This window comes from Ictidomys tridecemlineatus, chromosome 5 (assembly GCF_052094955.1).
Source record: "Ictidomys tridecemlineatus isolate mIctTri1 chromosome 5, mIctTri1.hap1, whole genome shotgun sequence".
Lineage (NCBI taxonomy): Eukaryota > Metazoa > Chordata > Mammalia > Rodentia > Sciuridae > Ictidomys > Ictidomys tridecemlineatus.
In genome coordinates, this window is record NC_135481.1 from 116,028,797 (window position 1) to 116,056,601 (window position 27,805).

Here is a 27,805-nt window from a genome sequence, read left to right on the forward strand (position 1 = left end):
TGGGGCCTAGTGCAGTGGCGTGCATACAATAATCCCAGCATTTTGGGAGACTGAGGCAAGAGGATCATGAGTTCAAAGGGAGCCTCAACAAAAAGTGAGGTGCTAAACAACTCAGTGTGAGACCCTGTCTCTAAATAAAATACAAAATAGGGCTGCAGATGTGGATCAGTGTTCAAGTGCCCCTGAGTTCAATCCCTGTTACATTCTTCCACCAAAAAAAAGAAAAAGAAAAAGAAAAACCTAGGTGGAAGAGTGCCCTAGTTCAATCTTCAGTACCACTAAGAATGATAGACAGCTGTGGTGCTGTAAGAACTGATACCACTGGTGGCCTCTGGGGAGCAGAGCTGGGTGAGTGATGTTTGGGGACAGAGGGATTGTTTTCTGTTATACTTGTCATTCTTTTGGATTTTAAACCATGGGACTGCATTATTTGAAAAGTAGATGCTATTTAATTTTTTTAAAGCACTGGGTGGGATGTAGCTCTGTGAAAGAACATTTGTCTGAGACACACAAAGTCCTGAGCTTGCTCCCCAGTACTGCCCCCCAAATGATTTAAAGGGAGTGGAAGTGCTTCAGGGTTGAGCCTTCAACTCAGTGTGGAGCACAGGCCTCACATGCCTGAGGGCCCGGGTTCCACCCCCGCAGCACACAAGATAAACAATAATCATATCCTGTTATCAATAATCATATCCCTGGCAGTACTCAGCTCTGGATGAACTGACTTCCTAATTAATGCATGCATTCTGTTTTTCTTCAAGAACTGAAGTGATTTGGATCTGTTATAACTGTCAATATGAAACAAAAAAGGTAAATTTCTAATTTTACTTTAACTCTTAGCAAGAGTGTCTTGATCATTTGCTGGTCAACCTAAAAATGGAAGCGCTCTTCGTGAAGGAGAATTTTAATATCCGATGGGTTGCCCAGACGGGATTTGTGGAAAATATCAACAATATCCTCAAAGAGTACAAGCAAAGCAGAGGATTATTGGTAACTATAATCATTTCTTATTTAAACTTCTGATTTAAGCAAAATAAAAGAAACTGACTTTGGGTGCAATTATACCAATCAAAGTGTCTTCTTTTTCAAATATCAAAACATCTAACTTCAAGTTGTTTTTTAAATTTGACAAATTTGTCCAGGTCTGACAATTTACATGCATGTTAGTTACATTAATATTGCCAATGGAACATTAAACATCTTAAAGTGAGCTTTGAAAGTAAGAGTTACGCAAATTGAGCATGATGGTGAGCTCAAGAATAATTGTGGCAAAATTGTCTATGCAAGGAAATGTACCCAGGTATCTTACTGGCTGGCCAGTTTCAGGGGAGGGTAGGTTGGACTTAGCAGAAGTCTGTAAACTACTTCGATTTCTTTCTACTGGCCAGAGGATTCACTGGTTATTTAATACTCAGAATCTTTCAAGGTAGGTATTCTTCTTGAAAAATTAATTAACAAATAAAAATTATATATATTTATCATATACAGCCTGATGCTTCAAAATATGTATCCACTGTGGAATATGGAATGTGTAAATTAATTAATGTGCATTACTTGACATACTTAACCATTTTTTGTGGTGAAAGATAGCTACACTAGATATTCTTTTTAGTTTTGATTTTTTTTTTTTTTTGCGGGAGGGTACTAGGGATTGAACTCAGTGGCACTCAACCACCGAGCCACATCCCCAGCCCTTTGATTGGTTTTCAAAAATGTGTTTATTGGTGCATTATTAGTTATACATAATGGTAGGGTTCATTTTGACATGATCACACACACATGGAGTCCCCAGTACCTCCTGTTTCCTTTCCCTCCTCCCTTACCCTCCTCCCCTTCCTCTACTGGTCTTCCAGTTATTTATTTATTTATGCTTTATAAATATACATAAAAATGGAATTCACTGTGATACTTTCATACACACACACAGCGTAGTTTGGCCAATTTCATTCTGTAATTCCTCCCTTTCCTCATCCCTCCTCCTCTCCCCTTTCTCTACTCCACTGATCTCCCCTCGGTTTTGTGGAATCTGTCCTCCCTTTCCCCGCCCTTGTTTTGCTCCAGCTTCTGCATATGAGAGAAAACATTTGGCCCTTGACTTTCTAGGTCTGGCTTATTTCACTCAGCGTGATGTTCTCCAGTTCCATCCATTTACCAGCAAATGTCATCATTTCATTCTTCTTTATGGCTGAGTAAAACTCCACTGTGTATTTATATCACATTTTTTAAAAAAATATTTATTTTTTAGTTATAGTTGGACACAACAACTTTATTTTACTTATTTATTTTATGTGGTGCTGAGGTGGAACCCACCGCGTGACTGCTCTACCGCTGAGCCACACCCCAGCTCTCACATTTTCTTTATTCATTTATCTTTATTTATTTATCTGTTGTGCACCTGGGCTGGTTCCATAATTTGATTTTTATTAATTGCACTGCTATAAACATTAAATGATCCTGTATCACTATAATATATGTTGATTTTAGTTCTTTTGGACAAACACCAAGAAGTAGGGTAGCTGGGTCATATGGTGGTTCCATTCCTAGTCTTTTGAGGAATCTCCATTCTGCTTTCTGAAGTGGTTATATTAATTTGCAGTCCCACTAGTAATGTATGGCTGTATCTTTTCCCCACATCCTCTCCACCATTTATTATTATCTGTGTTCTTGATGATTGCCATTCTAACTGGAGTGCAATGTAGTTTTGATTTGCATTTTCCTGACTGCTGGGAACATTTTTTCACATTGTTGTTGGCCATTTGTTTTCTTCTTTTGAGAAATGTCTGTGTAGTTCTTTACCAGTTTATTGTTTGAGTTATTTCATTTCTTGGGTGTTAAGTTTTTCGAGTTCTTTATATATTCTGGATATTAATTCCCTTTTGGATATTAATTCTCTGCAAGAAGTAGCTAGCAAAGATCTTCTCCCAGTCTGTAGGCTCTCTCTTTGGGCACTCATTTTCTTTGCTTAAAAAACTTTTTAATTCACTGACATCCCACTTTTTGGTTCTTGGTTGTGTTTCTTGAGCTTTAGGAGTCTTGTTAAGGAAGCCGATGCCTGCACCAATTCACTGACCCTGGGTTTTCTTCTAGCAATTGCAAAGTTTCTGGTCTAATTCCTAATTCTTTAATCCACGTTGATTTGACTTTTGTACAAGGTGAGAGGGGGATCTAGTTTCATTCTTCTACCTATGGATATCCAGTTTTCCCAGCATCATTTGTTAAAAAGGCTGTCTTTTCTCTAATATATATTTTTGGCACATTTGTCGAATGTCAGATGACTGTCACTATGTGGATTTGTGTCTGTGTCTTCTCTTCTATTCCATTGCTCTTTGTGTCTCTTGTGTTACTAGAGCTCTGTAGATGATTGAGGTCAGGTGTTGTGATGTCTCCTGTGTCTCTCCTCCTGCTCAGGACTGCTTTGGCTATTCTTGGTCTTTCATTCTTCCACATGAATTTTAAGACTGTTTTTGTTGTTGTTGTTGTTGTTGTTGTTGTTGTTGTTCTAGTTCTGTGAAGGATGTCATTGGTACTTTGTGGGGAATGCATTGAATATGTATATTGCTTTTGGTAATGTGTTCTGTCTGTCCAAGAACATGGGGAGGGGTCTTTCCATCTTCTAAGGTCTTCTTTATTTCTGCAGTATTCTAGTTTTCATTATAGAAGTATTTCACCTCCTGTGTTAGATTTATTCCTGAGTGGTTGGTTTTTTTTTTTTTTTTTTTTGAGGTTATTGTGAATGGGATATTTTTCTTGATTTCTTTCCCAGCAGATTCATTATTGGAATATAGGAAAGTTATTGATTTACCAGTGTTGATCTTGTGTCCTGCTATTTTGTGGATTCATCAGCTCTAGAAGTTTTTTTTTCCCCCACATAATCAATGTTTTAAGTTTTTTGTTTTAGGTTTTTTGTTTTTGTGATGCTGGGAACCAAACTCAGGGCCTCATGTTCAGATAGGTACTCTTATCTCTACATTATAGATGAGGAAACTGGGGTTCAGAGAGATGAAGCAACTTCTTCAAGGTCACACAACTACTCAGGGATTCAAACTTAGGATGCAGACTTAGTAAGAATTGTCTCATTTCACCACAGTGCCTCTACACCTCCCATCTGAAGTCGGATAAATGCAGCACCTGCCCAAATCATTGGGCTAATCCCAGGGAAGTGTTCTAAAGATGAAAGTAGGTCATTCGTAAGAAAATGCTTTGAAACTGTAAAATAGCCTGTGAGTAAAAAGTGTCACCATTATCACAATTACTGTAAATGGAAAGCTGCAGCTAAGCAAGCGCAGTGTTCCCATGGTACTTCCCCTAAGAAACACGATCTCACAGTTAAGAATAAGTAAAAGATACTCCGCAGGGCATGGTAGCTTGTGCTGCTGGTGTCATTTGGGAAGCTGAGGCAGGAGGATCATTTGAACCCAAGGGTTTGGGGCCAGGTTGGGCTGCAAAGCAGGACCCTGTCTCTTAAAAAAAAAAAAAGAAAGAAAGAAAAGAAAAGAAAAAAAAACTTAGCAGAAGAAATAATGATCCCTGTAAGTATCTGCATTCCCCGATGGGGAGATAATCCTGAGGCAGTGCCCAGCCAGCCCTAGGTGTTAGACAGTGTTTTCCTCTGGAGGTCAATTGTAAAACAGCAGCACAAGCTTAGAGATATGACAAGACACTTTAAAGAGACCATATGGTTTCTGATTAGCAAGACTGCACAGAACATGATAGAAGGAATAGTGTATCTAAAAACTGAACAGAGGGCTGGTGGTGGGTAGAGCTCTTGCCTAGCATCCTCAAGGCCCTGGTTTCCACCTCCAGCACCTCAAAATTAAAAAAAAAAAAAAAAAAACTAGACAAATCCATCCTTGGGCACTGGCTAGCAGCATAGAATAGGAAGCTGCCAGGCCCGGCATAGGAAGCATTCTGCCAGTAGCATCCCATGCCTCCATCCAGGATGGGGTCTTGAGCCATGCCCTCCCATAAGCGCAGCTCCTCTAGCAGGGCTGGGTGACCACTGCTGCAGAGACACACAGAGGAAGCCACTCAACAGGCAGCTATCCCACTCCCCTTGTTCTGATCAATGTTCAGCAAGCAAACCTGGGCCGACTTGGCTGCCGTGCTTATCTGCTCTAGGGGAGGAAATGTGCCAGACCTGTGGACTTGGAGCATTCCGAGGGCTGTGGCAGCCGTGCTTCTCCTTATAAGTAGATGAGTGACCAGATGCATAAGCTAGAGGGAAATAAAGGAACGGGGCGGGAGGCCTAGTATATAGTGAAGGTAAAGGGAAGAGCAGTAATGGAGGAGGAGGAGACGGAGAGGGGAGCAGAGGGTGGGGAAGGGGAGGCAACGAGGATGGATTCTTTAAAAATGTATTATATGCATACACAAATATGCCACAGGGATTTTACCTTTTTGCATAAATAAAAGGAATTGATCAGATATAAATAAATAGATGAACAAGCACAAGGAAGTGTAGTAGAGAAAGGAGAACGGGGGAGGGGAGGGAAGACAGGAAGGAAAATGGGGAGGGAAAAGGAGGGATAGTGACTAAAATCTCATCCCACGCGGGTCTGAGTCTGTCCGGATGAACCCAGCTACTGTGTGTAACTATAAAGCTCTAATAAAAAATCAAATAAAGACAACATCTTATATGCTGTCAGTACTAAAACAGTGAAAGTTCATTTGTCATTAAAATAAGTTAGATATAATAATTAGGGATTTGTACCTATAGTATTTACCAACTTATAAAATCAGATATTAAAATCACAATTATTTTTAAAAAGTGAGTGAATTGCTTCCTGGTTTCATACCTGGCTGGATAAGGTGAGCCCACCCAAGGGACAGGATCCATCCTGTGTACATGGTCAGTGAGGCACAGAAACCTGCCCAGCTGACAACTGGGCCTCATGCCTTGGCAACTGCACTCAGACCATCCAGGGGCCCAGTCTTGCCCTCAGGACTGAGCTCTGGCGTTGCCTCCCCTACTCCTGCCTCCCTCCTGCCTGCCACTTGGTGAAATCTGTCATCACTCGGCACACAGATATCCCACCCATGGAAATTCTTTTCATGGGCATGATTTACCTTGCAAACACTGGGCCTCAGCTTCACAACTATTTGGACTATTTTGAAAGAAATGACTACTTATTACTGATATTTTTATTTCTGTTAGAAGTAAACGTTTACTCACTGGTTATGAATGCCACAGAGCTTCTATAGCATTCAAGCAAGTTCTTCAGTAGAATAAATGGTGTTTTATTTTAATAAGTGTATTTTTAAAAATCAGAGTAGAGAACTGTGTTATAAATAAAAACAAGTCATATTCAGGCAATAAGGCAGGCCCCTTGTGCACTGGATGGGGATTCTTGTGGGATTACTTTGCTGTGGTTGTGCTCCTGACAGTGGCGCATACAGAAGAGACGGGTAGCGCCCGATGCCTAAGCACTTACTGTTTAGTCCTTTTGGGATGTTCCTGGGGGAATCTTGCCCCAGGCCCAGGTCGGTACGTGCAGTAAATGCTATTGAATCCCTGCTGAAGGAATGAACCTGAACCAGGATGTGAACCCTTCAGGCGCTTTCAGGATGACACAGCATGACCATGATGGCAGGGCCTGGAGGCAGAGGCTCTGGAGTCTCTATGGAGGAAGGAGCCTCAGCTGCAGGGTCCTGAGATTGAAGAAGGCACATCCCTGAATGTGTAGCCCCAGATCATTCAGACTCTCTGTATGTTCTCTGTTCTCCTTTTCAGCCAATCAAGATTTGTATCCTTGGTCCTCCTGCCGTGGGAAAGTCCAGTATTGCTGAAGAGCTGGCCAAGCATTACAAACTACATCACATCAAAATAAAGGATGTGATTTCCGAAGCCATAGCAAAACTGGTAACATTCTAAACTACTTTACTGGGGATTTTTAAGTTTAAAAGATGCTTTTCTGAGTGCTGTAATATTCTAGCAACTAATTTGACTTGTCAAAGAGATTTGTTCTTCTATTCTTCTTCTATTTGGATTTTGGTTTTGGCCCCGGTTATGAAAACCCAGACTCCCGTGGGGCTTTCCTCGGTGAAACAGAAGCATCTTTCATGGATTGTCCTTGAAATTTAGTCGGCCTCCCGCTCTTGCTCAAAGTGTATCTTGTCTGCTCTCTGCTGACTGGAATACTATTAAGCTTTTTGTTTTTTGCTTTTCATTCTTGCAGTATGTTTCTCAGGGTGTTATCAGAACCTTAACTGCTTTTCATCATTTTATTGGAAATGGTAGTTACTGAGAAAATTTTCCAGAAGTGATTTCTAAAAGTCCTTTTTTCTTCATCTAGTGCTGGATGTTGAACCCAAGTCCTGGCTCCATTGATTTACGCCCCAGCCTAAAGTCTTGATTTCTACAAAATATGTTTCCTTCAAGTAAGATACAACCAAATACCTTAGAAAGGACTTGACTCTTAGGCAATTCTGGCATTAGCACAGAAATATATTCTCCTAAAAGCAGAGTAGGAAAGACCTTGAGTCTCCCATACATTGTTGTAGACAAACATATTCGACAAACCTTTGCATGGTCACTGACTACATTCCTGATTAGGGCACCAGCCATTCTCCAGGATCACTGGGCAATTGATTTGTGAGGAGCAAAGCAAAGCAGAGCACTGTCCAATTTGAACATCCCTGTGGTCTGCAGGAGGCGATTGTTGCACCTAAGGAGATAGGGGATGGAGAAGACGAGGGCGAGGAGGAAGAGGAGGAGGAGAACGTGGAGGATGCTCAGGAGCTCTTGGATGGCATCAAGGAAAGCATGGAGCAGAATGCAGGTGAGGCTGCAGCACAAAGCTGCAAATAGTGACTGTTTTTCAAATCTGGTTTTAAAAGACTACCTGTTTGCTTCTGAAAGTGAAGCACTCCAGAAGTTATGATAACAACAAAGTTATGATAACAACAAAGAAAATTCATTTCTAATCTCACCTCCCAGGGAGAAAAACGTCATTGTCAATATTTTGGTGACTGTCTGAAAATAAGATGGGAAAGAACTTTCTAAGTTAAAAAAAAAATCATAAACTAGTGGGTAGCTTAGTGGTAGAGCACTTACCTAAGAGATACTGGGCCCCGATTTGGTTCTCATCACCACACACAAAATTCGAATGTCTGTTCATATGTATTTTATAGGTATCAAACATCATTAATCAAAAAGCAAAGGACAAACCAAGAAAACAAATAATTGCCACCAAGAAAATAATTGATTTTATTAATATATAAAATACCAGGCTGGGATTGTGGCTCAGTGCTCTATAAATAAATAAAATAAAGGTCCATTGACAACTAAGAAAAATATTTTTAAAAAATTTATAAAATACTCAGGCAAACTAACAGAAAAATCTTTAAATTCTGCTGGACACTGTGGCACATGCCTGTAATTCCAGCAACTCAGGAGACTGAGGCAGGAAGATTGCAGATTGAGGACTGCCTTGGCAACTTAGGGAGACCCTGTCTCAAAATCAAAACTAAAAACTATTGGGGATGTAGCTCAGAGGTGGAGTACTAGCTTAGGCCCCATGAAGCCCGGGGCTCAACCCCAATACTACCACCAGAAAAAGAAAAAAAAAAAAAACATTAAATTCAATTAGAAAAATGGATAACATGAACCAATAATTCATGTAGGAAGAAATAAAGTTTCCTTATTCACTTGATGATTAGTTATTAACCAGTTTATTGAACCAACGAGTCACAGTAAGGTGTTTTATTTCTTTGTTTATTTTTATTTATTGCTCGGGGGTGATGCTGAAGGGAAATCGAAGAACAAGAGTCGGGTAAATGAGAAATGAAAGATGGAGACCAGGCAGAGGTACACAAGAGAGTTTATTTGTCAGAGCTGACATCTCTCTATATTGGAGAGAGGCAAAACAGGCTTGAGTTCCCAGACTTTTATAGGGCAGGCTCAGGAATAAGAGCCTTGTGGGTCGTAATGAAGGTAGTTAGGGATTGGGTTGGTATAAGGGAGTGGTGAGCCTTTCTCAGAAATGCCCTTGAACAGAAAAGCAAAACTTTTTCCTTAAAATGGCAGCTGTCACTTAAGATGCCCATCCAGATGCTAAGCAAGGACTTTACAGGGGCGGTTTCTGGGTGTCAAATCCAGGGCCCCCAGCATGCCACATGCTAGGCAAGCACTCTACCACTGAGGCACATTTCCAGACCAGAGGTTTCTGTTTAAACTCAAACTCTGGATCCATTCTTTCCCCACCCTTGGCTGGAATTCCAGGCCTGTCCTCTTGCAACTCTCAGATAAGAAGCCAGTAGCACCTGTGTTTACTCCTGCTCTAAGTCCTTGACAATCAAATTTTCACAAACTGGATTTTGAGAGTTATCTCTGGGAGATCTTGCTACCCAGCAGGAAAGCAGAAAACCTTCTCATTTTTATACTTGATTGAGACCCTCCTTCTAGCCATCACTGTAGAGTGTCTGGAGAGTGGTCCAGGGGTCCAGGAGGTACGACTGGTGGGGGCTGGTGGGGGTCTAATCAGAGCTCCGGCCCTCCTCTCCACCACCTTTGTTTTCTTTCCTCTCCCTACTCCGCCCCTCTTACTGGTGGCTGTTTCTTATCCTCCAGGGTTGGGCTAGGGCTGTGGAGCCTGCGGAAGGTGGGGGGATACAACAGAAGCATCTGTGGCCGCTGAGGTGGGAGCCATGCTGGGTAATGGCACTTCATGTTCCTTCCTGCATCAGAACCTAGCGTGTTGGGTTCTGCTGAATCTGCACTGGTACCCATCCACTGCATGCCCTGGAGCACAGGACCTGACTGCCCTCCACGGCCATCCAGAGATGTCCTCTGGCTCCCAACCTTTGTCCCAAGGTGCTCCTCTTTCCAGCCCAGCTACCCCTTGGCTAGGGACCCAGTTTCCCTGTCCTGACTTCATTGCATGTCCTAGGTGTCAGTATTGCCACCTCCCTTGTGGGATGTGTGACAGTGCAGGATATTCAGCCAGCCTGAGTACAGTCCCCTCTTATCCCCGACTCTTCCTCCTTAGTTTCTTATGCCCCCTTCCACTTTAAAGTCGTTAGTCTCTCCCTGCCTTGCTCTGAGCTCAGGTCCCCTGCACTTCTCCTCTTCTCCCAGGCTGGTTCCAGCTGGTGGAGAAAGTGGTTTTGGATGCTGATCCTGAGCAACCACTTAAGCCAGCTGCCTGTCTGAGTCAGTTTCTGCTCTAGCATGGCTGGTTCTGGAGGAAACGGGATTTGAATTCCATGAAAAGTTCCCAGAGGAAAGCAAAGGAACACAGAAAACACAGATTAATACTTAAGATACAGCATTGCCTCTGGCTTGCCACAAGGCATTTGGGAGGCAACATTCATTCACCTTTTGGGGTAGGGGGAAAGCCCTCAAAATAAGACATTCCACAGTGAGAACACTGAGGAGGGAGATCTGGCTGGCAAGGCCATGTTGAGGGGTGGAGGATGGAATTCTTAGTAATGAACAGGTGTATGTGGCCTTGTATACGCAAACCTTATGGCTGCGTGGAAGGTCACAGACAGGGCGTGGGCGAGTGAACTGTGCCACCCCAGACAGAGGCAGGGATGCCTGATATTCAGACTGACAGGACAGCCGACTGTTACTTATTGACAGAGGCTTACATAATTGGTCTTTGCAAGGACTCAAAGACACTATCTACATACTTAGCGAAACACAATAGTACAAAATACCAGCTGAGCTTTCTTCACGCCCAGGACAGACGTAGCCAAGTCCCCAAGCTCAAGAAGGACCTGTTTCTAGCAGGAGACACCGTTCTTCCCCAGCTGCCAGAGAGGCCAAAGAGGCTGGCAGCCTCGGGCAAGAGAGGCAGGAGTGATTGGGAGCAGGGAAGTGGCCTTTGGAGAGGGCAGTGTGTAGAATGGCAAGCCACTGCCCTTCCCATGTGGCACCCAATGCCAACCACTTCCTATGAGATGGGAATAGTTCATCCACCCTCTTAACTTTAGGGAGATTTCTTTCCTCAAGGTTGTCCAAAAATCCTTCCCATTCATGTTTACCTAAAGCCAGGTCGTAGACCTTGATTATGTTTCAACAAAACAAGACCTTTGAACCCACCGCAGGGACATGAGGGAGCTCACTTTCCCTCACATGACCCTTTGTCCTGTAGTTCCAAGGATCCTAGCAGTGCGATGTCACAGTCCTGCAGCGAGGCCCCTGGGCCCCTGGCAGAACTCTATGCCCGCTGTCCCCAACAATGCAGCCAAATGGGAACTGAAGTCCCTAAAGCACAGAGTGTGTTAGTTCTGGATTCTTTGTGTTCATCTCATCTATTTCAAAATGTGTAGGGTTATTAAGTCTAGGTAGTGGGATTTCCCGTGAGTTTGAAATAAAAAGGGAAAATCATTTGTAATTGTACAACTTTGTAAATCTACACTGTGCGTAGATAATTGGAAAACCTTGGCCTATAGCTCTCTTTAAATCTTGTTTTGAAAATTATGAATATGCATGAATATTTTAAATATTAGTGGTATTTAAAAGAAAAAAAGCAGGTTGACATTTTTTAAAAGTTCCGGTAGGTCTGTACTGGTTCATTTCAAAGCAGAGAGTGGTCCAGCCATCATAGAAAACAGCATAGAGGTTCCTAAAGAAATGGAAAATAGACCATTAGACCTAGCGATCGCTCTTCTGGGCAGGTAACAAAAAGATCTGAACTCACCAGCTTGTGCAAATAGCTGCACTCCAGCAAACCTGGCAGCTCTGGTCACGAAAGCAGGATACAGGAGCAAACTCAGTGTCCATCTACAGCTGGATGGATAAAGAAAATGTGTTATATACATACGTACATGCGCACGCCCCTCCACACACACACCAGAATATTTTTTAGTCTTTGAAAAAGAGGAGATCCTGCCATTTGTCTTAACATGGATAGAACTGGAGAGCGTTAGGCCAAGAGAAATAAGCTCTGGAAAAAAAGCTTGAACATGGTATTACTTATTTGTGAAGTTTATTTTTAAAAGAGATCTAATTACAGATTTAGAGGATCAAACAGTGTAACCACTGGTGAAGATTAGGGTTGGGTAGGGATGGGGAGACATAGGTCAAGTGAAACAAAATCGCAGTCTAGAGGTGGAAGGTGCCGCAGCACAAGGACTCCAGGGAATGGCAGTGTGTTCTAGCAGGGATCTTGTTGAGTAGCGTTTCAGCAGCCCTATCACAGGAAAGTAACCAGAAGATACACAGCAAGTCTGCTTCACTGTAGTAACCATCTTATTATCTATATGTATCCCCTAGCAACACAGTTAAACCTCAGATATGCACATTAAAATTCATTTAAAATTAAAAATAAAACAGACAGGAGAGATCACCTGCCCTGTAGCTCAACACTAGCCTAGGGAGGTGCTAGTTTTCTAGAATGAGGCCCTTGGGCTGGGCCCACCCAGTCATGCCTCTAAAACATTCCATCATTACCAAAAACTATGTAAGAGGCCCCTTGTTGTTTACTGAACACAGAAATGAATGGTAAAGCCCAGTGACTTAAATAAACAAGGGAGCTCTTAAAAGGGACCTTAGCTAGATTTCTGATTACGGGTCCTTATCATAATGATGCAAGTTTTGAAAACTAAGACTAGATTGCTTAAATAAAGCTGGTCTTTGAATGTTAGTGAATACCTCGATATTCTTAACAATGGTTTTATTTCTTTGTACCACTGCAACCTTACTAAGAAGTAATGTAAACCCATTTGGAGGAATTTCATTATGTTAAATAACACCTTTAATCATTATTTTATCTTGGTCATAACACTTAAATTTCTGAAAGACACAATTATTTTCTGAACCCTTTACCATCTAATGATCTGTGTGACATTGAAAAGTAGAAGAAAGAAGAGATGTTTTAATTAGATCATTTTATTGTCACTAGTAGGATATCAAAAGAGGCTAAAAGCTATTTTATATAAGCAACTTCCTGATAAACTAAAAGCGTTAGAAGGAACCGTGGAGATCTAACCTCGGGCTTGGCAAGCTTGCATTACTATTAGACACGCTGTTAAGCAGTTGAAGGACTGGCCGTGTCCTGAGTGTGACAGCTGCTCAGATAACATGCTGTCATTTAACCACTGTGCCTCTTTAGAGCAGACTCCTCCCTCCTCAGTGCACCTCCCAGCTTCCAGGGCTTGAGAGGGACCTGTGCACTGGGCCAAGTAAAAAATGCCAAGCACAGAGGAAGTGAGGTGGGGGCACAGCCTTTTCTGCAGCTCTAAAGAGAACAGAGCCTTTGAAAATTGGGTCAAGTTTAATTATCATTCAAATCTAGCAAATATTTCCTGAGCAGTGTGTGTGTGTGTGTGTGTGTGTGTGTGTGTGTGTGTGTGTGTGTTGGGGGCACATGCACTAGAGACTGAACCCAGGTCCTCATGCATGCCAAGCACAAACTCTGCTACTGAGATTTAGTTCTAGCCCAAGCACCTACTTTTATTTTTTTTTCTTTCCACATTTTTTATTGGTGCCTTATGGTTGTGCATAATTACTTATTGTTGCACATTCATACATGCACACAATATAACAAGATAGCTTGGCCAATATCATTCCCCAGCACTTCCCCCCTCGCTCCCTTCCTCTCACCCGTAACCCCTTTCCTCTGCTGATCTCCCTTTGATTTTTAGGAGATCTCTGCCTCCCCTACCTTTCCTTTCCTTTGTCCTCTCCAGTTTCCACATAGAGAAAACATGACCCTTGACCTTCTGAGTTTGGCTCATTTCTAACATAAAGGTCTCAAGTTCCATCCATTTTCCCGCAATTGACATAATTTCATTTTTCTTTTTATCTGAATAAAACTCCATTGTGGATACATACATTTCCTTTATCCATTCATCCATTGATGGACCCCTGGGCTGGTTCCATCGTTTAGCTTTTGTGAGTGGTGCTGCTGTAAACATGGGATGTGTGTATCCCTGCAGTAACTGACTTTGGATTCTTTAGGATAAATACTGAGGAGTGGTACAGGTAGGTCACAGGGTGGTTCCATGCCTGGCCTTTAGAGGAACTTCCATACTGATTTACTTAGTGGTTATACTAATGTATAATCCCACCAATAGTATAAAAGCGTTCCTTTTTACCCACATGCTTTCCAGCATTTATTATTGTTTGTATTCTTGATGACTGTTTTTCTCACTGATGTGAGATGACATCTCAGTGTAGTTTTGATTTGCATTTCCCTAATTGCTAATGATGTTGAACATTTCTTCATATATTTGTTGGCCATTGGTATTTCTTCTTTAGAGAAGTGTCTGTTTAATTCATTTTCCCATTTATTAATTGGATCACATTTTTGGAGTGTAAATTTTGTGAATTCTTTACATATTCTAGATATTAATGCTCTATTGGAGGAGTAGCTAGCAAAGATAATCTCCCGTTCTATAGATTCTCTCTTTACATTCCTATTGTTTCCTTTGCCAAGCACCTACTTTTTGTGTGGGTTTTTTTTTTGTACCAGGGATTAAACCCAGGAGTCCTTGACTGCTGAGTAACATCCCCACATCCCCAACCCTTTTTATTTTGAGACAGGGTCTTTCAAGTCACTTAGGACCTCGCTAAGTTGCTGAGGCTGGCCTTGAACTCAGAATCCTCTTGCCTCAGCCTCCTGGGCTGCTGAGATTACAGGTGTGCACCACCACACCTAGAGCCAACCACCTGCTTTTAATAAATCATGTGCTAGCAGCATAAATGAACACTATCTACCTCACTTAATTCTCACAACAGAAGCATTTATTATTGCATATTAGGATTACAGAAGTGTAACACTGAGATAAAATGGGGAGAGCTGGACTCAGAGGCACATGCCTGAGTTCTAGATGAGGTCAAGGCAGGAGTCTTGCTCTAGCTCAGGAGTTTGAGACCAGCTTGTTCAAGACCATGAGACCCCATCTCAACAAAAAAGTCTGTAAAAAAAAAAAAAACCCACCAGAACTGAGTAAAACTCCGAGTCTTATTCAGCTCCACCCAAAGTTGTGATTGCAAGACAGTTTTGAAGCAGGCATGGACGTTTGCTTCTGTTCCTCTTACAGACAGCTCACTGCTATCCATTCATCTATCAAAACCACGTAACTTTTACTTTAAAAGGATCCCAATCACCCCTTTAACCACACAGTTCTTGAAGTAGTTTAGAACCTCATTCCCATGTAGACCGTGCTCCCCAGTAACATATTTTTTCTTTTTATCAGGTCGACTGGAAGATCAATATGTAATCAGATTTGTCAAAGAAAAGCTAAAATCTATGCCTTGTAGGAATCAAGGATACATTTTGGATGGATATCCAAAGACCTATGATCAAGCAAAAGATCTGTTCAATCGTAAGTTTTGAGTGTTTCCTATGTTTTGTGCATTTATGTTCAGATAAATTGTAACCATATTGGTCACTCAATTAAATAAAGAAATATGGAGAGACTTTTAAATTTGAATCTTGGCTCACCTTTTACTAGGTACATAGCTTTGTTTGTGGGTTGGTTTATTGATACTGTGGATTGAACCCAGGGGCATACTATGACTGAGTCACATCCCCAGATCTTTCTGTTTTTTATTTTGAGATGAGGTCTGGCTAAATTGATCATGCTGGCCTGTGATCCTTCTGCTTCAGCTCCTGATTAGCTGAGATAATAACCTCCCAGGTAGCTAGCTGGGATTATAGGTGTGCACCACTGCACCCAGCCACAATGAATTTTTTTTTTTAAACAGAGTCTTGCTAAATTGCTAAGGGCCTCACTAAGTTGTTGAGGTTGGCTTTGAACTTGCAATCTTCCTGCCATAGGCTCCTGAATTGCTGGGATTACAGGTATCCACGGTACCCAGCCATAATAAGAAATTTTAGTGATTCTTCATATTGTAGGTTTATGTGTTGATTTTTTCCTCATTTTATATTAATTGTAGAAGTTTTTTTTAAAAAAAAAGTAGAATAATATAGGAAGAAAATTAAATACGTGGACAGAAGTCTACGGGAATGGAAGGAGGACCTTTGCCTTCTTGGGGTTGGTAGTGGTCTGGTGTACAGTTCCAAGAAACAAGCAAAACAATCCTTTTTATTCTGAGGCTTATGTTCCCGTTGTCCAGTGTTAAGTGTGTGTTTCTGTCTTTGTTAGAAACAGATCAGCAGTACAAAGATTCCTTGTTTTTATCACTGGTATTTAATGTCTGGGGTCTTGTAGTTGTTGTTTTGGTGCTAGGGGTTGAGCCCAAGGGCACTCTCCTACCGATCCACACCTCCAGCCCTTCTTAATTTTTATTTTGAAACAGGGTCTTGCTAGGTTGTCAGGATGTCTGTCCTCTAACTTGCCATCTTCCCGTCTCAGCCTGCTGAGTCACTTGGATTACAGACCCGCACCACCACACCCAGTTAGATGCATAGCTTTTAACTTTTTAAGTTTTTATTTCATTGTAGCATAAACACGTAACATGAGATCTCCCCTCTTAATACATTCTTAAGTGCACAGTGTGTTATTGGTGACTCTTTGTCCAATGTTGTTCAGCAGATCTCTAAAGCTTATTTATCTAGCTGAACTAAAACTTTGTCTCCATTGATTGCTAATTCTCCTTCCCCACCTCCCCAGCCCAGCACAGCCCCCATTCCATGAATTTGACTATTTAAGATCCCTCATGTAAGTAGAATCACACAGGACTTTTTCTGTGACTGACCCACTTCACTTAGCCTAATGTCCTTAAGGTTCGTCCACACTGCAGAAGTTTTCTTTTTCAAGACTGAATAGCATTCCACTCTTTGTATGAACTACTCTTTCTGTATCCGTTCATCTATCAATTGATGTTTAGGTTGCAAGACTATTTCTGAACGACGTTGTCTATTGATGATTAGTTTTCATTAGTGTTTGCAAATTAAGATAGGATATTTAAGTTCTTGCTATGACCCTTAGTAATATGTTAATAAATGTTACTTCATATATTTTGTTCTATTAGAGGAAGATGAGGAGGAGGATGAAGAAGTCAAAGGCAAAATGCTTCCCTTTGATAAATTAATTATACCTGGTAAGTTTAAGATATTTCTCCAAGATCACATTTAAATGAATGGTATTCAACATCTCTTGTGCCAAAACAATCTTTTTGAGTTTAATAAAATAGATCTATTTGTAGGAAAAAATTAAAAGATACACCCAAGCACAAACTTGAAAAGGAGGGAGTGTACCAGGGGTAAACGTCAGAGATACTGAAGTTCTGAAATGGAGAGCAGTCCAGCTGCTCTCCCTTGTGACCAAGGACCCGGTAGCCAGTAGCTGTCCTGGTGAAGGTGTGGAACTGAGTCACCTGGCAAGCCCACAGGGGCTTGGGCTACCGAAGCCCCTTCCCCCCTGTTTCTGGCACCATGATGCCTTTACTGCCAAGACCCTGTGACCCTGAGTGGAGACGGTCAGGTGAGAGCCTTCCTGTTGGCCACTGACTTAAGGCGCAGCACTTCAATCCACGGTGTCTGGACACAGATGTCTCACAGCGCACTGGAGATGGAAGCATAAACCACGTGTCCACCACAACAGGATTCGTGGAGCATGAGCAGGCACTTTGTGACCCTTTAAAAAGTTTTGTGGTCACTTTTAGACAGTTCCCATGATGTGAATCATAGGGGATCATTTTGAGTCATGTGATCAATAAAAGCAGCTATTTTCAGCAACTTACTTCAGGGTTGTAATTGAAAGGGCCTGCTAGCGGGCACCAAAGGGGTACAGTTGATAGCTGTAGAGAAGCTTCTGGAAGCTCTGAGATCACCAGAAAGCAGGTATCCTCAGGGATGGATGTTTATTGTCTTGTCTGTGGGCTCTGCACCAATGGCAGAAACCCAAAATGCAAAAAGGAGGGGTTGTCTCATTAATTTAGGTATACACTTTGGGAAAAAGTTAAAAGAGTAAAATTGATATTTTTTGAATAACTAGAAGTATCCTTTTATGAGACTTTAACACTTCTGGGTAATGTTCATTAATTTATTGCAAACTCCATAGTAAGTCACAATGCTCTTGCTGAGGTAACTGGATAAAATTCAGCTTGATTAACAGCTTCTCATGTGCTGCGTGAGATCTGAGCTGGGTGAACCTTTTCACAGTGCCATGTGGCAGGAATGACACCCAGGTTTACCAGATCCAAAAGCCAAACCCCAGTTTACCTTTCTGAAAAAGGGAAGGGTTTCCATTCAAACTTGGTCTAGGCTGCATGGAACCTTTCTTGGGGTTTCTGTGGGAAAGCAAGGCAGACCAGTGGAAGCTCAGGGTTGGCTAGTTGGGGCCCAGAGGTGGTCTTTATTTGCCTGGCCCTGAGATGATTTGGGGCAGGGCAGAGCCTGGCGTGGTATGAGAGTTAGGTCAAGTGGTGATGGCTTGCTGAGAGGGGGTTGCTCTCAAGTAAACCCATCTAGGGGTGCTGGCTCATCGTCTTTGTTCAGCAAAGAATTGAAGAGCAGGACACAGAGAAAGAGCAGGCAAGCAGCAGGTTTACTGCAAAGTGGTGGAGACAGATTTCTCTATGGAAAAAGGGCCCCAGAGCTGGGAGTCTGGTGGGGAATTTTGGCCTGTTCTTTTTATGGTCTCTGAAATTCCCTCCTTTCCTTATCTCCTCTTCTGTCCACACTCTTATCAGTATTACTGACTGGTGTCCCCTCTGTCCACACATCTGTGTTAGTTTTTCTATTGGATCCCCCACTTAGGAGCATGAGTATGGAAGTGTCTGTCTGATTGGGTCCCCTGGTTGTGTCCACGAGCACTTTTGTCAATCAGGAAGTTGACCTCTTTGGAAGGCCCTCTCCGTGCTCCTTTGTCCTGGCCCTGCCCCGACCTCCTCACTGCCATCTTGCCCTGGCTGCCTGCGCCCTTCTGGATGCCCCCGAGTAAGTTGCCTCTGTCTTTAGAAACTCACAACTAGCTAGCTCTGGGAGCGGGGGAATCTCTAGGCCAGAGGCCCCCCAAGACATCAAAACATCATAAGACATAGAAAAATTTAAAAATGGTTAATAGAGCATCCATGCTTCACGTCAGTGATGAAGCCTTTGACTCTATGACATCAGTTCTGGACGCATTCTCTCCCCGGGATCAGTCCATGGATTTCCCCACTGCCATGAGCTCAGGTCCAGTTTCATTCCCAGCCAGGTTAAGACAGTAGGTGCTCTGAATAATTGTCTTGAGATATTGCAAAATCCTGAAGTTCTCTCTGAATCATAAAGACCTGTGATTGTGTACATGTTCAAATATGTAACAACAAATCTCATCATTATGTACAACTATAATGCAAGAATAAAAAAATGTGGAAAAAAGGAACTTTGAAAAAAATCACCTACTGGTAAGTATATTTTATCACAGTAAAGTCCTTTGAAAATTGGAGAATCAAGTATAATACTCACTATTAGAAATATTTCAATCTCCCAATCACTTGGGGGGAAAAAAGAGATAGTATTACACATATTTTGAAATTCTTCGATTATTAACAAAGTAACTTTCTACCTAGATTTCTAACATCCTAGAACTTAAATAGATTCAATTTCCAATAAATTTATTGACAGAATTTTGATTTAAGTATTATACAAGAATTTAGGAATTTAAATGTCTCCCTTTTCAAAATGTACTACTCATGAAAATCATGAAAACCAGTGGCCATTGATGAACAAAACAGATGAGAACAGTAGTAGAATCCGACTATTATGGATTTGTAGGGTCCTATTCCATAGCCAAGGCCTCAGCCTTTATTTCCACTGTTAACACAGGTGGCAGCCCCAGGCCCTGTTCACACCTGTTCCTCACACACCATGGGCACACCATCCTCTAGGTTTTCCTGATACACTTAACTTTCCACTCTAGTGAGCTCTTAGAGTGCAAGTAAATGAGTGTGAACCAGACAATCAGAGCAGAAATCGATGATTCTCGAGCTTAGTGGGCTACTGTGGGTAGCATGTTTTGGGGATGCACTTGGCCACCTGTGTCCTGGGACTCATGTCTGCTGGTGCTATTGTTGAGAATATCAGGAATAGCGACTTCCCTTGGGAAGCTTATTCCCCTGACCCACACTCTGATCTCACATTCACTCAGCAAATACACAGCTCTGTGGTGCTGGGCCAACTCCAGAGCTTCTCCCTCTCTGCAGAATTCGTGTGTTCACTGGATGCCTCCGACGAGTTCCTGAAGGAGCGGGTGATGAACCTTCCCGAGTCCGTTGTGGCGGGAACCCACTATAGCCAGGACCGCTTCCTCCGGGCGCTAAGCAACTACCGGGACATGAATATTGAAGATGAGACTGTCTTAAACTATTTTGATGAAATTGAAATCCACCCAATACATATCGGTATGAAATGAGCTGCAGGGGGATGTGAATGTTCAGACCCAGACACCCCTGGCAACCGGGGTGCAGGTCTGACGGGGTGGTGGGGATGAGGAGTGTGGGGTATAACCCTGTGCTGGGGCTCAGGGAGCCACAGGTGAACTGGCACTCCTCTGGGCTGTTGTTCCACTGGGGGACACGGTGGTGGGGAAGAATTATAGGAAAACATAGGGGTACATATGAAATGGAAGCCAGATCGGCCTATTTTTTAAAAGGCATTTTGAAGAAATGCATTCTTACTACTGGTGGCTTCGGACCCTTCCTCCAGGTTTCTAGGGGCACTGTTCTGTCCCCATTGCTTGCCAGGCAGTGGCGCTTTTCACAGACCTCAGACTCACCTTCTGTTTCCCACAACACACAGCTCAGCCCAGCACGCAGCCCTGCTCAAGAACAGGGGTCTGCATCAGCCTCTCCCCACACTCCTGTCCCTTCCCACCTCAGAGCGGTCCGGCTTCCCTTGGCTCAGCGAACCTTCAGTTTCCTTTCTAGCTTTCTGGCTGTTGATACTTCTTCTCTGGGTTTGGGGAAAACACCCGTTCCCTACCTGGCAGATAGGACACATTTGGACCCTGGAGGACTGAGGGCTCATGCAGCTCTGGCTCTGTCCTGTCATCAGTGAAACAGGAAAGTGACCACCCTGGAGGCTTGTTATGAGTGGTAGAGATGAGGGAGAAAGTGCCTGGTGCACTGAAGGGGTCTATCCATACTAAGGCATAACGGGATGCACTATTGAGAAACAGAAAAATAAGCTGGACACAGTGGCACACACCTATAGTCCCTGCAACTCAGGAGGCTGAGGCAGGAGGGTCACAAGGCTGAGGCAGCTTCAGCAACTTAGCAAGGCCCCGTCTCAAAAAGGGCTAGCTAGGGATGTAGCTCAGTGGTAAAGTGCTTCTGGTTTCAACACCCAATACTGAAAAAGAAAAAATATATATATACAAGTCTGTAAAGTCGTCTTCTCTGTTTTACACCCTCAGCATGGATTGGGGTTTGCCATCGTTCCGATGTGTTTCGGCACAAGGAACACACTTTATATGTAAGAGCTACTAATATGAAAGTCAAACTGTTTACCTAAAGAACTAGGGAAAAAATGGTGAATTTCAGAAAAATAGTCATTGTCATCTTTTCAGTGAAGCCTAAAAAATTATTTATAGAAAGAAAGATCAGGAGGACCTGAGGAGAGACACTGAGGAGAAACCGAGGTGGGTGGAGGAAGGAATGAGTGACCGTGGTGTTCCTGCCCATCCTGTCTGTGCCCATTGCACCGAGCCTCATGTCCACACTGACAACTGGGAGATAAAGGAAAAGCAAAGGGAGAAGCGGATCACGGTGTGGGCGTTGGGGAGGGTGTCTGAAGGTCAGGAATGCAGGCTGGCCTCACAAGGGTCTGCAACGGGACCTGGAAAGATGCTAGGAAGCACATTCTCTGCATCTCAGGAGTCCACTTCTCTGTGGGTCTTTTATCCCATCTCTCTTTGGACCACACCCTCTGTAGACCAGTGTACTCTTCCTCCTGTCTGGCCCATAGCGGACTGAGGCCACCATAACCCTGGAGTTGCCTTGCTATCTGGGAGTCGAGCCAGACAGCTCTGTGTCCCAACACCACATTCCTAGACAGGCAACTTTGCTGGTTGAGGTTCGGTCAGATATCACGGGGCCCAACAGCAGCTACCCAGCTCCAAGGGTCAAGGTGGATGTTGCAGATTATTTAGCAGATCATACTCCACTAAAATGGAACCCATTAAGAAACACTTGAGGGCACTTAGTGACATCAAGGTTGTGATTACTTAGAGACATCAGGGAGTACACCTGAATTTTAGAGGTCAGGCAATGGGGAGGTGGCAGGTTGGGCCTGTATTTCGCTTTTTCTGCTCACTCTCTAATGCACTGGCCCTGCTCCTCCCCTCTTCTATTAGAACCTGCTGTGTCTCTAGTCTAGATCAAGGTCAGGCACAGCAGTGGCTGCGGGTGAGAATGCAGCAAGCAGTTGCCAGGTGTGCACTACCTTCCATTCTCTGCAGAAACCTTCCAGGAAAACCCAAGCATGAGCTGGGCACAGTGGCACACACCTGTGATCCCAGCAACTCGGGAGGCTGAGGCAGGGGAATCGCAAGATACTGACCAGCCTGGGAAACTTAGCATGACCCTGTGCCAATATAAAAAATAAGGAGCAATGGGGTTGTGGCTCGGTGGTTAAATGCCTCTGGGTTCAATCCCTGGTACCAAATAAAATAAAATCATAACAAGCCAGGCATCATGACACACAATTATTTTTTTTTTAATATTTATTTTTTAGTTTTCGGCAGACACAACATCTTTGTTTGTATGTGGTGCTGAGGATGGAACTTGGGCCGCACACTTGCCAGGCGTGCGCGATACCGCTTGAGCCACATCCCTAGCCCTCATGACACAATTATAATGACAATTACTCAGGAGGATCCCAAGTTCAAGGCCAGTTTTGGCAACTTAGTAAGACCCTGTCTCAGAATAAAAAATAAAAGGTCTGTGGATGTAGATCAGGGGTAGAGCACCTCTGGGTTCCAATCCCAGTACTGCAAAAAGAAAGCAAAAAAGATGAAAGGAAGGGAAGGGGAGAGTGGGAGGGAGGGGAGGAAGGAAGTCCATTTTGGTCACAGCTGCAGAGAGTCTGCTTCATACCCCGCAGGCCCTGTTGCTTTGGGCCTGTGACAAGGCAGCATATCATGGGGGAGCCTGTGGAAGAGCCAAACTTCTGGCCCCATGGCCTGGAAGCAAAGGAGAGTCAGAGGAGGAGCCCAGAGCCCCAAATGTCCTTCAAAGGCACATCCCAGTGACCTAAGTGTCCTGGACATTGTGCTCAGCAGATCAAGCACCACTGGGAGAGCAGGAGAACTCAGGTTCATCCATCAGTGGATCCAGATGAGCCTGTGCTCTGAGGTTCTGGGCCGCGGTACAATATTGGTGGGTTAGAATTCTTGACCTTCAGGACCAAGGACCATGTACAAAATTTTATAAGTAGTTCTCAGGTGCAGAACAAAGGAAAACACTGGCGAGTGTTGTTATCGTGACTTAGGCAACAGTTAATTGGCATTGTGACTTAAAATTTATACTAGCCATTAAGTGATGTAGCTATATCCCTAAAAAGTTTACAAACTAAAAACTAAAAAGTTTACAAAAGTATAAGAAGTATCTCTGGCCTTGAAAACCTGATATGTTTACATATCAAGAGAGAGTCACCAGACTCCTAGAGATAGCTATTTACAACCCAATTAACCCCTGGTTAATTAGGTTCCCTGAGGAGAGGCTGGGAGGGGGGCTAACCCTTTCCCCAGGCGCTGGTTCTTCATCATAATGCTCTTATAATTTCATTTTATTATCAGATCTGGCATCTCCACCACATAAGCTAGGCCCCCTCTCTTAAAGGCTCTACCTCCTGATGTGCCACCCTGGTGACCAAACCTTTCACACATGGTCCTTTGGGGGATATTCAAGATCCAAACTATAGCACAGCCCGTTCCCTCATCCATCCATTCAGATCAACAATCCGACAGGCCCAAGCCCAAATCCTCCTGCTTAATTTCAGAGAATCATAAGTATTCCACGGGAATAGAAATTCTCAACTGTCGTCCCCTAGAAGAGGAAACTTCAGGTTGGCGATCTGTATAGTTTGCTATCACAAGCTAATAATAAGAAAGGATCTCCCTAATAGCAGTCAGGCCTAGAATATAAGCATGTGTTGGTCTGCCCTCTCCCGTATTTAAAGATGTAGGAAAACTTGAAGATGCTCAGAACAGACTTGCCATCAAACAGCTCATCAAAGAGATTGGGGAGCCTCGAAATTATGGTTTAACCGAGGAGGAAAAGGTCGAAGCCGAGCGGCGAGCTGCAGAGGAACGCCTGGCTAGGGAAGCTGCCGCGGAGGCTGAGCGTGAGCGCCTCGAGGCCATGGAGGCCGCTGAGAAGCTGGCCCGCTGGGAGGAGTGGGTGAGTGAGCATGGGGGGGGGGTCGTGGAAACACCCCAAACATGGATTTCCATTATATGTACCATCTTAAAAAGACATCCTCAGTCTTTTGCTTAATTAATGAGAAAAACTAGGCACTGTCAGTAGGATCAATAACATACATCTCTGTGAATGTGCTGCATTTGGCTGCGTGCTCTGACTTGGTTTGATTTTTCCTCCATTTACCCATCTAACCTAAGTGGTCAGCCTCATTTTCCAAATCACTAAGGCTGGTTAATTCTGCTTCCCAAAACAGCACTCAGATCCATCCACACTCTCCACTTCTCCTGACCAGGGTAGGTATGTCTCATCAGAATTAGGGGGTGTCCTCTCCTCGGCTCTTCCTCTCTGCTCCTGTCCATCTCCCACTGCTCCCCGCTGCTGCCAGGTGGTGCTTCTAACCTGCAGCTCCACCACAGGCATCGCTGTTTAAAGCTCCTCATGGGCTGTCCAGCTCCGTTAGGTAAAAGTCTATTCTCCTCATTGTTACTCACAAAGTCCTGAGTGTCCTGGGCACTTTGAATCTTTCCCAATTTCGAAAGGGTATGTAACATGGTGGGAAGAAGACGGGTTGAAATTCTACAAATGGTGGCCAGAAAGAGCCTCCTTAGAAAGAAACTTTCAGCAGAGTTGTGATGAGTTGGTCACTCTCAAGTTAAAGTCATAACTGATATTTTTGCCTGAAAAGAGATGCTTCTCAGCAAGACAGCAAACCCAGACACCCAAACTGGGAAGTCAGGCATCATAGCACACATCTGGTTCCTTGTAGCCCGGGAGATGTTACCCTCGCACCCCACCCTACCCCACTTTTTTTAGTACCAGGGATTGAACCCAGGGACACCTAACCACTGAACTACATGCCCAGGCCTTTTTTAAAAGACTACTTTATTATTTATTTATTTTAAAGAGAGAGTGTGAGAGGGGGAGGGGAGAGAGAATTTTTTTTAATATTTATTTCTTAGTTATTGGCTTTGTTTGTATGTGGTGCTGAGGATCGAACCCGGGCCGCACGCATGCCAGGCGAGCTCGCTATGGCTTGAGCCACATCCCCAGCCCTAAAATGCTACTTTATTTTGACACAGGGTCTCACTAAGTTGCTTAGGGCCTTACTAAGTTGTTGAGGCTGACTTTGAATTCATGATCCTCCTGCCTCAGCCTCCCGGGCTACAAGGAACACAGATGTGTGCTATGATGCCTGACTTCCCAGTTTGGGTATCTGGGTTTGTTGTCTTGCTGAGAAGCATCTCTTTTCAGGCAAAAATATCAGTTATGACTTTACCTTGAGAGTGACCAAAAAAAATTAAAAAAAAAAAAAAAACTCAAACCTCAAAATGGCCTAAAGAAAGTTTATGAGTTCTTGTAACAGAACAGTCCAGGCTTCAGGTGAGACCTGATTTGGTGGCTCAGATAATTCACCAAGGAGCTGTGGTCTCCCTCTCTGCTCTACCTTCCATGGTTGGCTTCATTCTAAAGCCCACCTGATGGCCTACCCTTTACTAATGCCCTTGGGCAGAAGAAACCTAGCCCAATAGGCTTACATCTTGCCAAAACCAAAACAACAGGCCCCAAAGGCAGGAGTTTTCAAAGGAAATCTGGAGTTGTTATCCCGAGAGAGGGGGATACTGCGCACTGAGCAGGGATAGCATGGTCACTGTACTAATCCCTCTGGACTCCCCAGCAGCACTCCTGTGATTTTGCTCTCTATTTCCTCCCCCGGGCAGCTAGAAATTATTTTCATATCAGAAAGGATCCATCTTTTGATTTTCTAAATGACGAGACAGTTGTGATCACGTCATTTATGTCTTTTCTCTCCTGACTGAACATGTCATCTTTATCATAAGGTGGTAACATTTTTAGCATTATCCAGTTCTAATGCAGTGGAGGGGTGTGTGTAGAGGTTCTACCGTTTCTGACTGTGCATTTCCTCCTCCTCCAAACATTCTATTCTTAGAATAAGCGACTAGAGGAAGTAAAACGGGAAGAAAGAGAACTGCTGGAGGCTCAGTCTGTTCCCCTGAGGAACTACTTAATGACCTATGTGATGCCAACCCTCATGCAGGGGCTGAATGAGTGTTGTAAAGTCAGACCGGATGATCCTGTGGATTTTCTGGTAAGAGGTTTAATTTTTTAAAATATCAGTCTGAAAATAAGATTTGCCTGAAATTTAATGGAAAACACCTGAATAGAGAGAAATTGTGGGTCTGGTTATTTGAGAAATAGCTTCAAATTCACAGTATACAAGAACATCCAACCCCTATTTATTCTTATATAATAGGATTTTATTATTCATTTGGAAGCAAAGAATTTACATACTTTTATGTTAAAATTATAAGCATTAATGGTACAAATATATAACTATTAATAAATACCTTATAAATTGTTGACTTTTCTTTTTTAATTATAGGCAGAATATCTCTTCAAGAACAATGCTGAAACGCAGTAAAACTTCAAAGATCTTGTAACATGCAACCCTACAGAGCTAGAGATCAACTTAACATTGTAATTTGAAAAAATTGCTTTTAGAAATGCTTTCTTAGTTTTTTGAAAATTCTTTCTTTTTCTGTAACCAAATATTTTATAAAGTAGAATCATTATAAAAAGCTAAATGACAATGAGTGAATGACTACTTCATTAAAAATACAATTGAAAAATAAATTGATAAGGCATCTGTGCATAGCCTATGAGATCAATGCTGATTTAATATTTCATTATTAGGTCAGTTCCAAATATTCTGTATATTCATGCCCATAGTAATTTAATTTACAGCACAAAGAAAATCACTAGCAGGTTCACTAATGATTTCACACAACTTGTTAACTTAGTACCAGGCCCAGTACCAATGGTTAGAAATGAAAATAAATAGAGCAGTTGTTGAGTCTTAGTAAGTCAGATAAGATTGGCTTCTGTAAGGCTGCTTCTGAAGTTCAGGATTAGGATTATTATCTGGTGAATCAGAGAACTGTAAACCTTGTGGTGGAAAAAAATCCATGTTGCACAAAGAATAATACTGATGATATATGTGATAATTAGAAAGTAGCCAAATATTTTTTGACAAATTAACTTTATAGTATAGGCTTAAGCTCACAATTTTTTCCCCAGCTCTGAACCCCCCTTAAAAGTCCTAGATTTGCCTTAAATAAGAAATTACTTTAATGATATATTTTTTCACAATGTAACCTGAATATAACTACATTCTTAAAATGATATAGACTGTATGTCTGTGTGTACATATATTATTGTTGTTGTTTATTTTTCTGTGGCACTGGAGATCAAAACTAGCGCCTCATGCATGCCAGGCAAATGCTTTACCACTGAGCCACATCCCCAGCCCTTCACATTTGTTTTTCTTAAATCATGGTTGTGTTAATCAACTTTTCATTTCTGTGACAAAAAAGAAAAAAAAAAAACCTCACAAGAACAACTTAGAGGAGAAAAAGTTTAGTTTGACACTAGTTTCACAGGTGTCAGCACATGGCCCTCAGCTAACTATTGCTCAAGGCCCACGGTGAGGCAGAAGGTCATGGCAGAGGGCACTGCAGAGGAAGGCTG

General features: G+C 42.8%; 1 protein-coding gene and 1 long non-coding RNA gene across 2 annotated transcripts in view; one reads left to right on the forward strand and one right to left on the reverse strand.

Annotated features, from left to right (window-relative positions):
• The window catches only part of Ak7 (adenylate kinase 7), a 60,443-nt gene extending 32,983 nt beyond the window's left edge, over nucleotides 1-27,460 (forward strand). The window contains exons 10-18 of the mRNA XM_078050830.1: nucleotides 838-987; nucleotides 6,728-6,856; nucleotides 7,646-7,775; nucleotides 15,145-15,273; nucleotides 16,886-16,954; nucleotides 20,042-20,239; nucleotides 24,018-24,238; nucleotides 26,208-26,366; nucleotides 26,661-27,460. Coding sequence (XP_077906956.1) covers nucleotides 838-987; nucleotides 6,728-6,856; nucleotides 7,646-7,775; nucleotides 15,145-15,273; nucleotides 16,886-16,954; nucleotides 20,042-20,239; nucleotides 24,018-24,238; nucleotides 26,208-26,366; nucleotides 26,661-26,699 — 1,224 coding nt within the window. The 3' untranslated portion in view covers nucleotides 26,700-27,460. The remainder of the gene's footprint in view (nucleotides 1-837; nucleotides 988-6,727; nucleotides 6,857-7,645; nucleotides 7,776-15,144; nucleotides 15,274-16,885; nucleotides 16,955-20,041; nucleotides 20,240-24,017; nucleotides 24,239-26,207; nucleotides 26,367-26,660) is intronic.
• LOC144377574 (uncharacterized) lies at nucleotides 8,801-11,733 on the reverse strand. The gene is made up of 2 exons (XR_013438565.1): nucleotides 11,643-11,733; nucleotides 8,801-11,567 (listed from the first exon to the last, which is right to left on the reverse strand). It is a non-coding gene; the product is annotated as an uncharacterized LOC144377574 (long non-coding RNA).
• Nucleotides 27,461-27,805: the final 345 nt, after the last annotated feature.